The sequence below is a fragment of the Bos taurus genome, chromosome 19 (assembly GCF_002263795.3).
Source record: "Bos taurus isolate L1 Dominette 01449 registration number 42190680 breed Hereford chromosome 19, ARS-UCD2.0, whole genome shotgun sequence".
In the NCBI taxonomy this organism is placed as follows: Eukaryota; Metazoa; Chordata; class Mammalia; order Artiodactyla; family Bovidae; genus Bos; species Bos taurus.
Genome location: NC_037346.1, coordinates 35159122 through 35171191, shown reverse-complemented (window position 1 = coordinate 35171191; position 12070 = coordinate 35159122). Strand labels below are relative to the sequence as shown.

The window sequence follows — 12070 nt, the reverse complement described above, 5'->3', positions numbered from 1 at the left end:
CTCACAGCCCCCTCTACTGTCCCCACGGTGGGTACCACCACCACCATCAGTGTTTAATTGGTCATTTTCTATTTCCTTTCTGTCTCCCATGCTAGACTCATTGCTGATGAGTTGCTACTTCAACCCAAGTTGCTGTTTGAGGACAGGGGCTGTATCTGCTTTGGCCATCATTGTATCTCCAATATACAGCAACTGCTGGTACAAACCAGCTGTTCCTTAAATATGTGTGAGTGAAGGGATGAATGAAATATACAGATAAGCACTAGCTTTCGGAGTGACATGAAACTGACTCTGCCCTTACTATCTCAGGGATAAATTTCTTCCCATCCCTGAGTTCACTTCTTCCACTATAAATGAAGATAAATATTCCTACTTTACAGGATTATTGTAGGACTGAATAATCCAATAACTGCTTAGCATAGCGCTAAGACTCTCGGTGACTATTAAATATTATTTTCTTAGAAAATGGAGAAAAAGAGGAGTGTATGTGGTAGGGAAGACATATTCCATGCTCTAGACTCAGGCACAACTATAGCTCCCTAATGCAAACATATAGTTGCAAATCTGAATAAAAAATACTTTAAAAATATTTATTTATTTTTATTTATTTGGCTGCACCAGGTCTTAGTTGCAGCTCTCAGGACCTTCGATCTTCCATTGCTGCAAGAAGAATTCTTAGTTGCAGTGTGAGAACTTAGTTGCAGCATGTGGGATCTAGTTCCCTGACCAGGGGTTGAACCTGGGCCCCCTGCACTGGAAGTGCAGAGTCAGCCACTGGACCACCAGGGAAGTTACAGAATAAAAAAATATGTTTAGATGATACTACAGGAATGTGTCATCTAAAAGAATCATGAAATAGATCTGTCTATCTGACGAACTACAGGCCATGGGGTCTCAAAGGGTCTGACACAACCTAGCAGCTAAACAGCAACAGCATAGAACCAAGCCTCTTGGAGGATGTGAGGTGATCACATATTTACTTCCTGGACTCTGGGCACAGCGTCAGGTTCTCTCAAAGCAAAGCACGTGAGGAATCCATTATTTCAGGGAAGGAAATTCCAAACCTGGGCTTCAAAACCTAAAGGACCTTGGTCCAGCAGTGCTGACCTCAGTCCAGGACATGCAGTTAGAACAACAGGTTTTCGCCTTTAGGACAACTGCTCTTCCTTTCTAGTAGGAAACTCCATACCTTAATGACAAAATGGCCCTTTGGTCTAGTGTCCTCCAGCATCCCGGGGTCACCTGCTTCCCCCTTCCTGTGGCATTCCACATCCCCCAGAACTCCCCATTTAACTTTGTTTCCATCTTCGCTTAGATCTTCCTTTTTTAGACACACCATTTAACTTCCCCAAGTCTCAATTTCTTCATCTGTAAAAATGGAACTAAAAACGTACTTTCTTTTTGACTACATGGCATAGTATATGCCACACATTCAGTTCAGTTCAGGTCAGTTGCTCAATCATGTCTGAATCTTTGCGACCCCATGAATCGAAGCACGCCAGGCCTCCCTGTCCATCACCAACTCCCGGAGTTCACTCAGACTCACATCCATAGAGTTGGTGATGCCATCCAGCCATCTCATCCTCTGTCGTCCCCTTCTCCTCCTGCCCCCAATCCCTCCCAGCATCAGAGTCTTTTCCAATGAGTCAACTCTTCGCATCAGGTGGCCAGAGTATTGGAGTTTCAGCTTTAGCATCATTCCTTCCAAAGAACACCCAGGACTGATCTCCTTTAGAATGGACTGGTTGGATCTCCTTGCAGTCCAAGGGACTCTCAAGAGTCTTCTCCAACACCACAGTTCAAAAGCATCAATACTTTAGCACTCAGCTTTCTTTATGGTCCAACTCTCACATCCATACATGACCACTGGAAAAACCATAGCCTTGACTAGACGGACCTTTGTTGGCAAAGTAATGTCTCTGCTTTTGAATATGCTGTCTAGGTTGGTCATAACTTTCCTTCCAAGAATTAAGCGTCTTTTAATTTAATGGCTGCAGTCACCATCTGCAGTGATTTTGGAGCCCCCAAAAATAAAGTCTGACACTGTTTCCACTGTTTCCCCATCTATTTCCCATGAAGTGATGGGACCAGATGCCATGATCTTAGATCCCTAATCTATCTACAACCTAGAAAAAAATCACAACAAAGATCCTTGCCAATGGTTTAAATGTTTTTTTTTCCCCCCAGAGTCTGTGTTTTTTACAGTAAAAAACCCCCACCCACCCTATTAATTAATGTACTGGAATAAAGATGATGCTGTTAAAGTGCTGCACTCAATATGCCAGCAAATTTGGAAAACTCAGCAGTCGCCACAGGACTGGAAAAGGTGATTTCATTCCAATCCTCAAGAAAGGCAATGCCAAAGAATGTTCAAACTACCGCACAATTGTACTCACACACCAGCAAAGTAATGCTCAAATTCTCCAAGCCAGGCTTCAACAGTACATGAACCGTGAACTTCCAGATGTTCAAGCTGGATTTAGAAAAGGCAGAGGAACCAGAAATCAAATTGCCAGCATCCACTGTATCATCAAAAAAAGCAAGAAAATTCCAGTAAAACATCTACTTCTGCTTTATTGACTACCCCAAAGCCTTTGACTGTGTGGATCACAACAAACTGTGGAAAATTCTTCAAGAGATGGGAATACCAGACCACCTGACCTGCCTCCTGAGAAATCTATATACAGGTCAAGAAGCAACAGTTAGAACTGAACATGGAACAACAGACTGGTTCCAAATAGGAAAAGGAGTATGTCAAGGCTGTATACTGTCACCCTGCTTATTTAACTTATATGCAGAGTACATCATGCAAAATGCTGGGCTGGATGAAGCACAAGCTGGAATCAAGATTGCATTGCTGGGGGAAATATCAATAACCTCAGATACGCAATGACACAACCCTTATAGCAGAAAGCAAAGAAGAACTAAAGAGCCTCTTGATGAAAGTGAAGGAGGAGAGTGAAAAAGTTGGCTTAAAACTCAACATTCAGGAAACTAAGATCAGGGCATCTGGTCCCATCGCTTCATGGGAAATAGATGGGGAAACAATGGAAACAGTGAGAGACTTTATTTTTTGGGGCTCCAAAATCACTGCAGATGGTGACTGCAGCCATGAAATTAAAAGACGCTTGCTCCCTGAAGAGAAGCTATGACCAACCTGACAGCATATTAAAAAGCAGAAACATTATTCTGCCAACAAAGGTCCATCTAGTCAAACTATGGTTTTTCCAGTAGTCATGTATGGATGTAAGAGTTGAACCATAAAGAAAGCTGAGCGCCAAAGAATTGATGCTTTTGAACTGTGGTGTTGAAAACTCTTGAGAGTCCCTTGGACTGCAAGGAGATCCAAGCAGTCCACCCTAGAGGAGATCAGTCCTGAATATTCATTGGAAGGACTGATGCTGAAGCTGAAACTCTGGCCACCTGATGCGAAGAACTGACTTATTGGAAAAGACCCTGATGCTAGGAGAGATTGATGGCAGGAGGAGAAGGGGACAATAGAGGATGAGATGGTTGGATGGCATCACCCACTCGATGGACATGAGTTTGATTAAGCTCCAAGAGTTGGTTATGGACAGAGAAGCCGGGCATGCTGCAGTCCATGGGGTTGCAAAGAATTGGACACAACTGAGCAACTGAACTGAACTAGAACAAAATATATGATCCCAAAGAATCTCCAAATGTTGCAAAGAAAAATGATTAAACTAAATGGTCCTCTAATTCCATGTATACCCATTTTTAGGATGCCTTCCTTTAAAGCAAGCCCTATTAGGATGACATATACTTCAGTTAATCTGGAAATCTCACCATGTTGCTTCAGGGCATAGCAAAATGCCACCAAGAGAATCCCAGCAAGAAGGAGCACTCAGTGTCACTGGTCACCCTTTACCAAGGCCTAATCACAACCCTACTCCTTCCTTCCATCTCACTCCCGCCCAACATAAGCCACAGGAGAAAATGGAAGCCTCATCGCCTTAAGAAAAAGTTGGGAACCTCCATCTGGCTGGTAAGATGTATTATGGCAACAATTCAGATTACCTTTAAATATAAATTCTTGAGCAAAGACCTCTTCAAAAGCAATGCCTATACTGGAATGAGTATGTTTTATATAGAAGCCTAGTCTTATTTTTTAATTATTTATTTATTTTTGGCTGTGCTGGGTCTTTGTTGCTGTGTGCAGACTTTCTCTAGTTGCCGCAAGCAGGGGTCACTCTCTAGTTGTGGTATGTGGGTTTCTCATTTTGCTGGCTTCTCCAGTTGGAGTGCATGGGCTCTAGAATTCGGGCTCAGCAGCTGTGGCGAAGGGGCTTAATTGTGGCTCATAGACTTAGATGCTCTACAGTATGTGCAATCTTCCTGGACCAGGGATTGAACCCGAGTCTCCTACATTGGCAGGTGGATTCTTAACCACTGGACCACCAGATAAGTCCAGAAGCCTAGCTTTAAAAGCCTGCTTCCCTCATTTATTGGCTGTGGGTGCTCTCAGCACCCAAAACGGTCTGGAGTACAGTTATGCCACTCACTACACTCTCCTGCATTAGGAGTAAGAGATATCCACACAGTCATTCTGGTGGGCTCTCAAAAAAGTTAGTTCCCTGCCTATCCTTCTTAAGAATTAGATCATTTTTGCTGATTCTATCCCTAAATCACAGCTTCCCTGGTGGTTAGTGGTAAAGAATATGCCTGCCATGCGGGAGGCAAAATGTGTTCTATTCCTGTGTCCGTAAGAACCCCTGGAGAAGGAAATGGAAACCCATTCCAGTATTCTTGCCTGGGAAATTCCATGGACAGAGGAGCCTGGCCGGCTGCACTTCATGGGGTCACGAAGAGTAGGACACAACTTAGCAATCCTTGTATCACCATGTTGAGGATCCTTTTTTCTATCTGCCACTTTTCTAACAACTGACTTTCTGTTTTCCCCACACACAGGTTGGAAGATGTGAAAAGCACTTCCTGGTAATTCCATTAAGAGAACCAAGTATTATTTTCACTAAACACACGCGTATATGAAGGTCAAAAGTTATTTCAAAAGTAACTTGTCAACTCAAACCACTACAGCAAAGCAAACTATAGGGTTCTATGGGTACCATTTGTTGAGCCTGTTCTGTGCCACATGTAGTTGGAACAATCGGCTTTCGCCTTTAGGACAACTGCCGTTCCTTCCTAGTAGGAAACTCCATGCATTAATGACAAAATGTCCCTTTGCTCCCGTGTCCTCCAGTTCTAGAGCCCAGGGTCACCAGTTTCACCCTTCCTGTGGCATTCCACTTTCCTCAGTACACCCCATTTAACTTTGTTTCCGTCCTCCCTCAGATCTAAAAACTAACTTTCTCTGTTTTCCACACACACGGGTTGGAGATATCAAAAGCACTTCCTGGATCGTGTACCATCCACGTGCAATCTCATCACGCTTCTCGACAAACTCATAGGTGGGCATTCTGCACATCAGAACACAAGTCCAAGCCGCACAACTTGGCGACGGCAGAGAAAGGGCCACAAGAGCCAGAGACGCCGTGGCCGTCCCGCGGGCGCGCAGCAGGCACCACCCCGCTCCGCCTCCGAACAAGGGTACCTGCTGCCCTAACTCTGCACGGGCCGTGTGCCTCAAGCCCCGGCCATGCCTGGCGCGGAATCGGGGAAACCTGGGTAACCGGATCAGCCGCCCGCCTACACCTACTTGTGGCCAAGCCAATCGAGGCTCCCTTGCGGCTCAGTGGTAAAGAATCCGCCTGCAATGCGGAAGACTAGGTTCGATCCCTGGGTTGGGAAGATCCCTTGGAGAAGGGAAAGGCTACCCACCCCAGTATTCAGGCCTGGAGAATTCCGTGGACTGTATAGTCCATGGGGTCGCAAAGAGTCTGACTGAGCGACTTTCACTTTCACTTTCAAACCGAGGCTCAGAGAGTAGCGAAGGCGAGGTTCTGCACCAAAAAACCGCCGAGCCCGAACTCCGGCGCGGGCGCCCCTCCGGGTCTGCTCAGCCTCCACATCGCTTCGTTCCCCTCAAGAGGGCGGGACGCGCTCGAACCGGGATCTGCCGCGCGCCTCAGTTTAGAGCGGGACCCCAGTAGCCACCGAAGTTCCCCCGCTTGCAGCCCTACCTGGTTGCTGCGGAGACCATGACGCGTCAACGCCAACAGCCCGCCAGTGACGTATTTTTCCCTCGCCTGGTGGTATGGCTCTGTCCAATCACGGCCGTGAGACTGCGCGTGCGCCCCTCAGGCCACAGGGAGGCGCTGCGGGTTGGGAGCGGTCTGAACATTGTCCTCTGGTGTACAGGCCCTACTTCCATATTCCGGAGGGAAATTAAGAAAGTCACGGTGTGAGTTTCGTGCACTCTGCTGGTGTGGGGGCAAGGGAGGGAAGGGAACACAGAGTTGGGGAATGTGTGTGCTCAGTCGGCTTACTCGTGTCCGACTCTTTGCGACCCTATGGACTGTAGCGCGCCCAGGCTCCTCTGTCCTTGGGATTCTCCAGGCAAGAATACTGGAGCGGGTTGCCAGTTCCTTCTCCAGGGGATCTTCCCGACCCAGGGATGGAGTCGTCTCTCTTGCGTCTCCCGCATTGGCAGATGTATTCTTTACCACTAGCGCCACCTGGGAGGTCTTGAGAATGTATGCTGCTGCTAAGCTGCTAAGACACTTCAGTCGTGTTCGGCTCTATGCGACCCCATAGACGGCAGCCCAGCAGACTCCCGTCCCTGGGATTCTCCAGGCAAGCATACTGGAGTTGGTTACCATTTCCTTCTCCAGTGCATGAAAGTGAAAGTGAAGTTGCTCAGTCCTGTCCAATTCTTCGTGACCCCATGGACTGTAGCCTACCAGGCTCCTCCGTCCATGGGATTTCCCAGGCAAGAGTACTGGAGTGGGTTGCCATTGCCTTCTCCGGAGAATGTATGCTAGGTAGTATAAACCCTTAGTGATTAAAGCCGTGTCATATTGGCTGAAAGATAAATAAAAAGATCAATGGGAAAGAAGAAAGAGGCCAGAAACAAACCCTGGAGTATGTAGTCACGTGTTTTCTCACAAAAGAGTCCCAGTAATGCAATAGGAAAGTTCTTAGCAAGAAAAAGAGCTTGATCTGTTGAATTGGTTGTCAGGGTTGGGGGATGAACCGTAATCCCTACTTCATGCAAGAAAATAAATGCAAAATGGGTTGTGTCATGGTCTGTGCAAGGGTTGGAAAATAATTTCTAGACATGAGACAGAATGAGAGTAGAATAGAGTTTATTAGAGCAGGAGACCTGTTAGAACAGTGGGCCAACATCCTGAATCTGGGAGAGAAGACCCTTTTCATGGGTTAGTAGTGCTTAGTCGCGTCCAACTCTAGGGGACCCCAAGGACTGTAGCCCACTAGCCTTCTCTGTCCATGGAATTTTCCAGGCTAGAATACTGAAGTGGGGTGCCCTTTCCTCCTCCAAGGTATCTTCCCAACCCAGGGAATGAACCTGCATCTCCTGCGTCTCCTACATTGGTAGGTGGATTCTTTACCACTGAACTTGGGAAGCCCCTTTTATGGGTTTGTAGCCAATTTTTATAGTCTCAAGAGAAAAATTCCTGCTGGAAGGGTGGCATTAGGTGATTGGTTAAGGCACTATAGGGTGAGTACCTGGGTGGGTATTTTTACCTAATATGGGGTCAGGAAGGTGGCCAGTAAAGCCTAGGGGGGTTCTGGGCAACAGTTACAGTGAGACTTAGTCAGTTCCGGAGATGACCTTGGCGTGGAGCTCTGCATCTGTGGCCTTTGTACAAGACCTCACACCTGGTACAGGGCACCACAGATTGTAGACCTAGATGTGAAAGATAAAACTGTGGATAGTAACAGCTAATTGCAGAATATAAGGAGCACAGGCCTTAGGCACATGGTCTTCAGTAGTCGAGGCACATGGACTCTGTAGTTGCAGCTCATGGGCTCTAGACCTTGGGCTCAATAGTTGTGACTCACAGGCTTAGTTGCTCCATGGCATGTGGAATTTTCCTGGATTAGGGATCAAACCCATTTCCCTGCCCATGTTGGTGGGTGGATTCTTAAGCACTGGACCAGCAGGGAAATCCAACTGGCAGGTTCTTGAGGGCAGGAACTATGTTTCTCTACCTTACCCTTTTGGGCACAAATTAAGTGTTAAAAACCTTTTCTTTTTAATGACTTTTTAAAAATTGAAGTTTGGGAGGGTAGATTTCCCATACACTCCCTGCCCCTACACATGCATTGCGTGCTCAGTGGCTCAGTCATGGTCAACTCTTTGTGACCCCGTGGACTGTAGCCCACCAGGCTTCTCTGACCATGGGATTTCCCAGGCAAGAATAATGGAGTGGGTTGCCATTTCCTCTTCCAGGGGATCTTCCCAACCCAGGGATCGAACCCGCATCTCCTCCGTCTCCTACATTGGCAGGTGGATTCTTTACCACTAAGCCACCTGGGAACCCACACATTCATTTCCTCCCCCATTATCAACATCACTCATCAGATGGTACACTTTCTACCAAGGATGAAACAACACTGACACATCATAATCACCCCAAGAGCTCACTTTACTTGAGGGTCCACTCTTGTTCTATATTCTGAGTGTTTGGACAAATGTATAATGATGTATATCCATGATTATAATATATTTTTACTGCCTTAAAATTTCTCTGTGCTCTGCCTATTTATCCTTTCTCCCCCTCCTATTAATAACCTTTTATTGAGGAAAGTTTATGATATAAAACTTTATTTTTTAATATATTTATTTGGCTGCACTGGATCTTGTGGCACACAAGATCTTCACTGCAACATGTGGATTCTTTAGTTGTAGCATGTGGGATCTCATTCCCTGAGCAGGGATGGAACCCAGGCCCCCTGCATTGGAAGCATGGAGTCTTAGCCACTGAAACACCAGGCAAGTCCTAAGACATGAAACTTGGAAGCATCATCATAAATTTGTGGTTATGAATACTTAATTTCCCCCCCTTGTAATTCAGGTTCTGATTTATGAAGTCATAAGACTGATCTCGGAGAAGGCAATGGCACCCCACTCCAGTACTCTTGCCTGGAAAATCCCATGGATGGAGGAGCCTGGTGGGCTACAGTCCATGCTAAAGGTCTGACACAACTGAGCGACTTCACTTTCACTTTTCACTTTCATGCATTGGAGAAGGAAATGGCAACCCACTCCAGTGTTCTTGCCTGGAGAATCCCAGGGACGGGGGAGCCTGGTGGGCTGCCTTCTATGGGGTCACACAGAGTCGGACACGACTGAAGTGACTTAGCAGCAAGACTGATCTTGGGTGGCCTCAGCCTGCAAGGGCTTGGAGCGAAGCTTGAGTTCCCAACCAGAAATTGAGCTGGGTCACGTCAGTGAAAGCCCCAGATCCTAGCCACTAGACCAGTGATCAGGGACAAGTGCCCTGGCCCTTTGGTTTTGCAGAAAAGAATTTCCACAAAGACAGAAAGTAGTGAAGCAAGTAAAATGTTTACTAAGAGGAAAAAAAGTACAGTACATGTGCATAGGCAAGGGGCAGACTCAGAAAGAGGGTCCCTGAGTTGTGCCCTCTTGGCAGTTTGAATCACTTATATGGGACATTTCTTCCAGTTTTCCTTTGGCCAATAATTTTGATTTGCCTGGTTCACAGTCTGTATTTGATATATCTCAGGATCCTTCCATGTGAGCACACATATCTCTTAGCCAAAATGGATCCTACCACAAACATATCTGGGTGTTCCCTGACATTGCTCCCCCTTTGGCCTGCAGTCCGGAGGCTTTCTGCCCACTTGTGGTTGGGGAGGTCTCTGGATTTCAGTAATGAGAGATACGTGGTCTGGGCATGGCCCAGCCTCCTCCCTTAATTGTCCTGCTATTCCTGTCTTAGAGTTTCAGTCCAGAGGGAATGAATCTCCAATTGCTTTACCCTGGGAGTTCATCTGCCTCCTGCCTCAGGACTACTAATCTACAAAGGGAATATGGACGGTAGTTAGTTATTTTGAGGTTGTAAGGCACTTTGGGGTCCAAATGTTAACTGGTGTATTACTGAATGCAGACTGAGGGTGGCAAGCCTCATAACTGAGGGACCAGAACATGCTTGCAGCCTGGAATCCTCTTAAATTCTGATTTCCTTTCCTCCCTCTGGGTTTCTGGTTCTGTGTGAAATGGATTCCGTCCTCCTGGTAATTGTTGGGGAATGGGATGTCACTGTTATTTTTCTTTTTTGTTTTGTTCTTAATTTTTTAAGTTGTATAAAGTGAAAGTGTTAGTTGCTCAGTCATGTCTGATTTTTTGCAACCCCATGGACTGTAGCCCACCAGGCTCCTCTGTCCATGCTTTTGTCCAGGCAAGAATACTGGAGTGGGTTGCCATTTCCTCCTCCAGAGGATCTTCCCAACCCAGGGATCGAACCCCCATTTCCCACATTGCAGGCAGATTCCTTATGGTCTGAGCCACCAGGATATAGACTATTTAAAATGTTGTGTTAATTACTGCTGTACTGCAAAGTGATTCAGTGATACACATACACACTTTAACATTTTGTTCCAATATGATTAGTCCCAGGATACTGAATATAGCTCCCTATGCAATACAGTTTTCTGCTATTGTTGCTCAGATGTCGCATTTTTGATTCCCACAAGTTACTCACTTTTCTTTTTCAACTGACATTGAAAGCCGGGAGATTCAAAGCCTGCCCCCCCAACTAAAGAGTGAGGCTCTCCGGGCGGGCACTCGCAAGGGTTCTAGCACCAGAGACCTAAACCAGAGTGGGAGGTTGGGGAAGCACCGTAGGACTGGGCAAAGGCCCGGATCCACGGATGGCCCTCAGGAATGGCCCTTCTGTCAGGGCTCTCAACTGTCAATCAAGAAGTCTCCTTGCGACCGGGCCAATCAGGCTCCGAGGCCAGGGCTCCGAAAGCGCTGAGGGCAGTTGGCTGACCCTCCCAGCACTGGGTGCCATGATGATGCTGCTTTCTTCCTGCTCCTTCATCCCCACAAAACCCCCTTCCCTCACTGTAGGGGAAAGAAACATCGCCCTTCTCAGCCGGCATCGCCGAGAGACCACCCGTCCCTCTAGGTCACTCTGGCCAACAGGAGACTGCACTTCCAGAATGCTTCGCAGGTAGGCGGGCCAGTAGGACGTCAGCAGCCTGCGACCACTTCCGGCGTCCCCTGCTGGCACGTCGGCTGGGGGCTGTGACAGACAGGAGGTCCCGACCCACGAGGTGGGACAATGGGTCCCTGAAACTAGGGAGGGGCCCGGCTTTTCGGGGGTCGGTGTCTCGCTCCCGTTTTCTATGGGCAAGTCTCAGGATTTGGTGCTAAAGGGGTATCCTACCCTGTAACCCACCAACAGAAGTGCCGCTACGTGCCTGCCCACCCCACTCATAATCGCCCAAACCCAGGAACGGCCCAAATCATTCACCAACAGGCAGTTGAGGTATAATCTTTCAATGGGCTGTCAGGAAATCGACGGAAAGGGCGGATGGCTCCGTTGGCGGTTATAGGGAACTGTTACCGGACCAAGATGGCGGCAGTCAGGCTCCACCTCATTTCCTGTTGTTGTTGTTCAGTTGCACAATTGTGTCCGACTCTTTGCGACCCCATGGACTGCAGCACGCCAGGCTTATCTGTCTTTCACCATCTCCCAGAACTTTCTCAAACTCACGTCCATTGAGTCTCTGATGCCATCCAACTGGGGTGACCCAAGGACGAAAGAGCAGGTAAAACAAAGTAGGGTCTTGGAATGTAGGAACAGAAAAACCAGACCCTCCCCCATGTTGTAACTATTAATGGAACTGTATAATCTGTCTCTCCTCCTACCCCATAGGGAGAAGGTATTTGCCCTACTTTTCCCCCACCCAGTATACATGCCTCATCCAATCAGCAAATGACCCACAAGACCCCTATCCCACTCCTTGTACCCTGGGTATAAAGGTGGGCTAAGGACCCCTGTTCAACGTTGTTCTCCCTTGAGCTGGCCCACTGTTCTAACAGCCTCTCCCAGTCTAATAAACTTTTATTTCCCTCTCATTCTGTCTCATGTCTGGAAATTCTTTTCCAACCTGCACCCAGACCACAACACCAACCATCTCATCCTCTGTCATG

The 12070-nt window shown here is 47.3% G+C and overlaps 1 protein-coding gene and 1 long non-coding RNA gene across 13 annotated transcripts in view; one reads left to right on the top strand and one right to left on the bottom strand.

Moving 5' to 3' along the window:
* Nucleotides 1-6143, bottom strand: part of DHRS7B (dehydrogenase/reductase 7B) — a 47141-nt gene extending 40998 nt beyond the window's left edge. For 4 of the 9 annotated variants that reach the window (XM_005220362.5, XM_059878062.1, XM_059878061.1 and 1 more), the window contains exon 1: nucleotides 6102-6143. Coding sequence is in view for 1 of the 9 variants with exons in the window: in NM_001035343.2 (NP_001030420.1) it covers nucleotides 6102-6121 (20 nt within the window). In the remaining 8 variants the exon portion in view is untranslated. 9 annotated transcript variants of the gene reach the window in all.
* Nucleotides 6144-6220: 77 nt separating this feature from the next.
* Nucleotides 6221-11995, top strand: LOC132343054 (uncharacterized). Of its 4 annotated transcripts, none has more exons than XR_009491719.1 (3): nucleotides 6221-6322; nucleotides 10982-11084; nucleotides 11536-11995. It is a non-coding gene; the product is annotated as an uncharacterized lncRNA (long non-coding RNA). The 4 variants fall into 4 exon arrangements; XR_009491720.1 differs by lacking the exon at nucleotides 6221-6322 and adding an exon at nucleotides 6329-7473; XR_009491717.1 differs by lacking the exon at nucleotides 6221-6322 and adding an exon at nucleotides 7484-9080.
* Nucleotides 11996-12070: the final 75 nt, after the last annotated feature.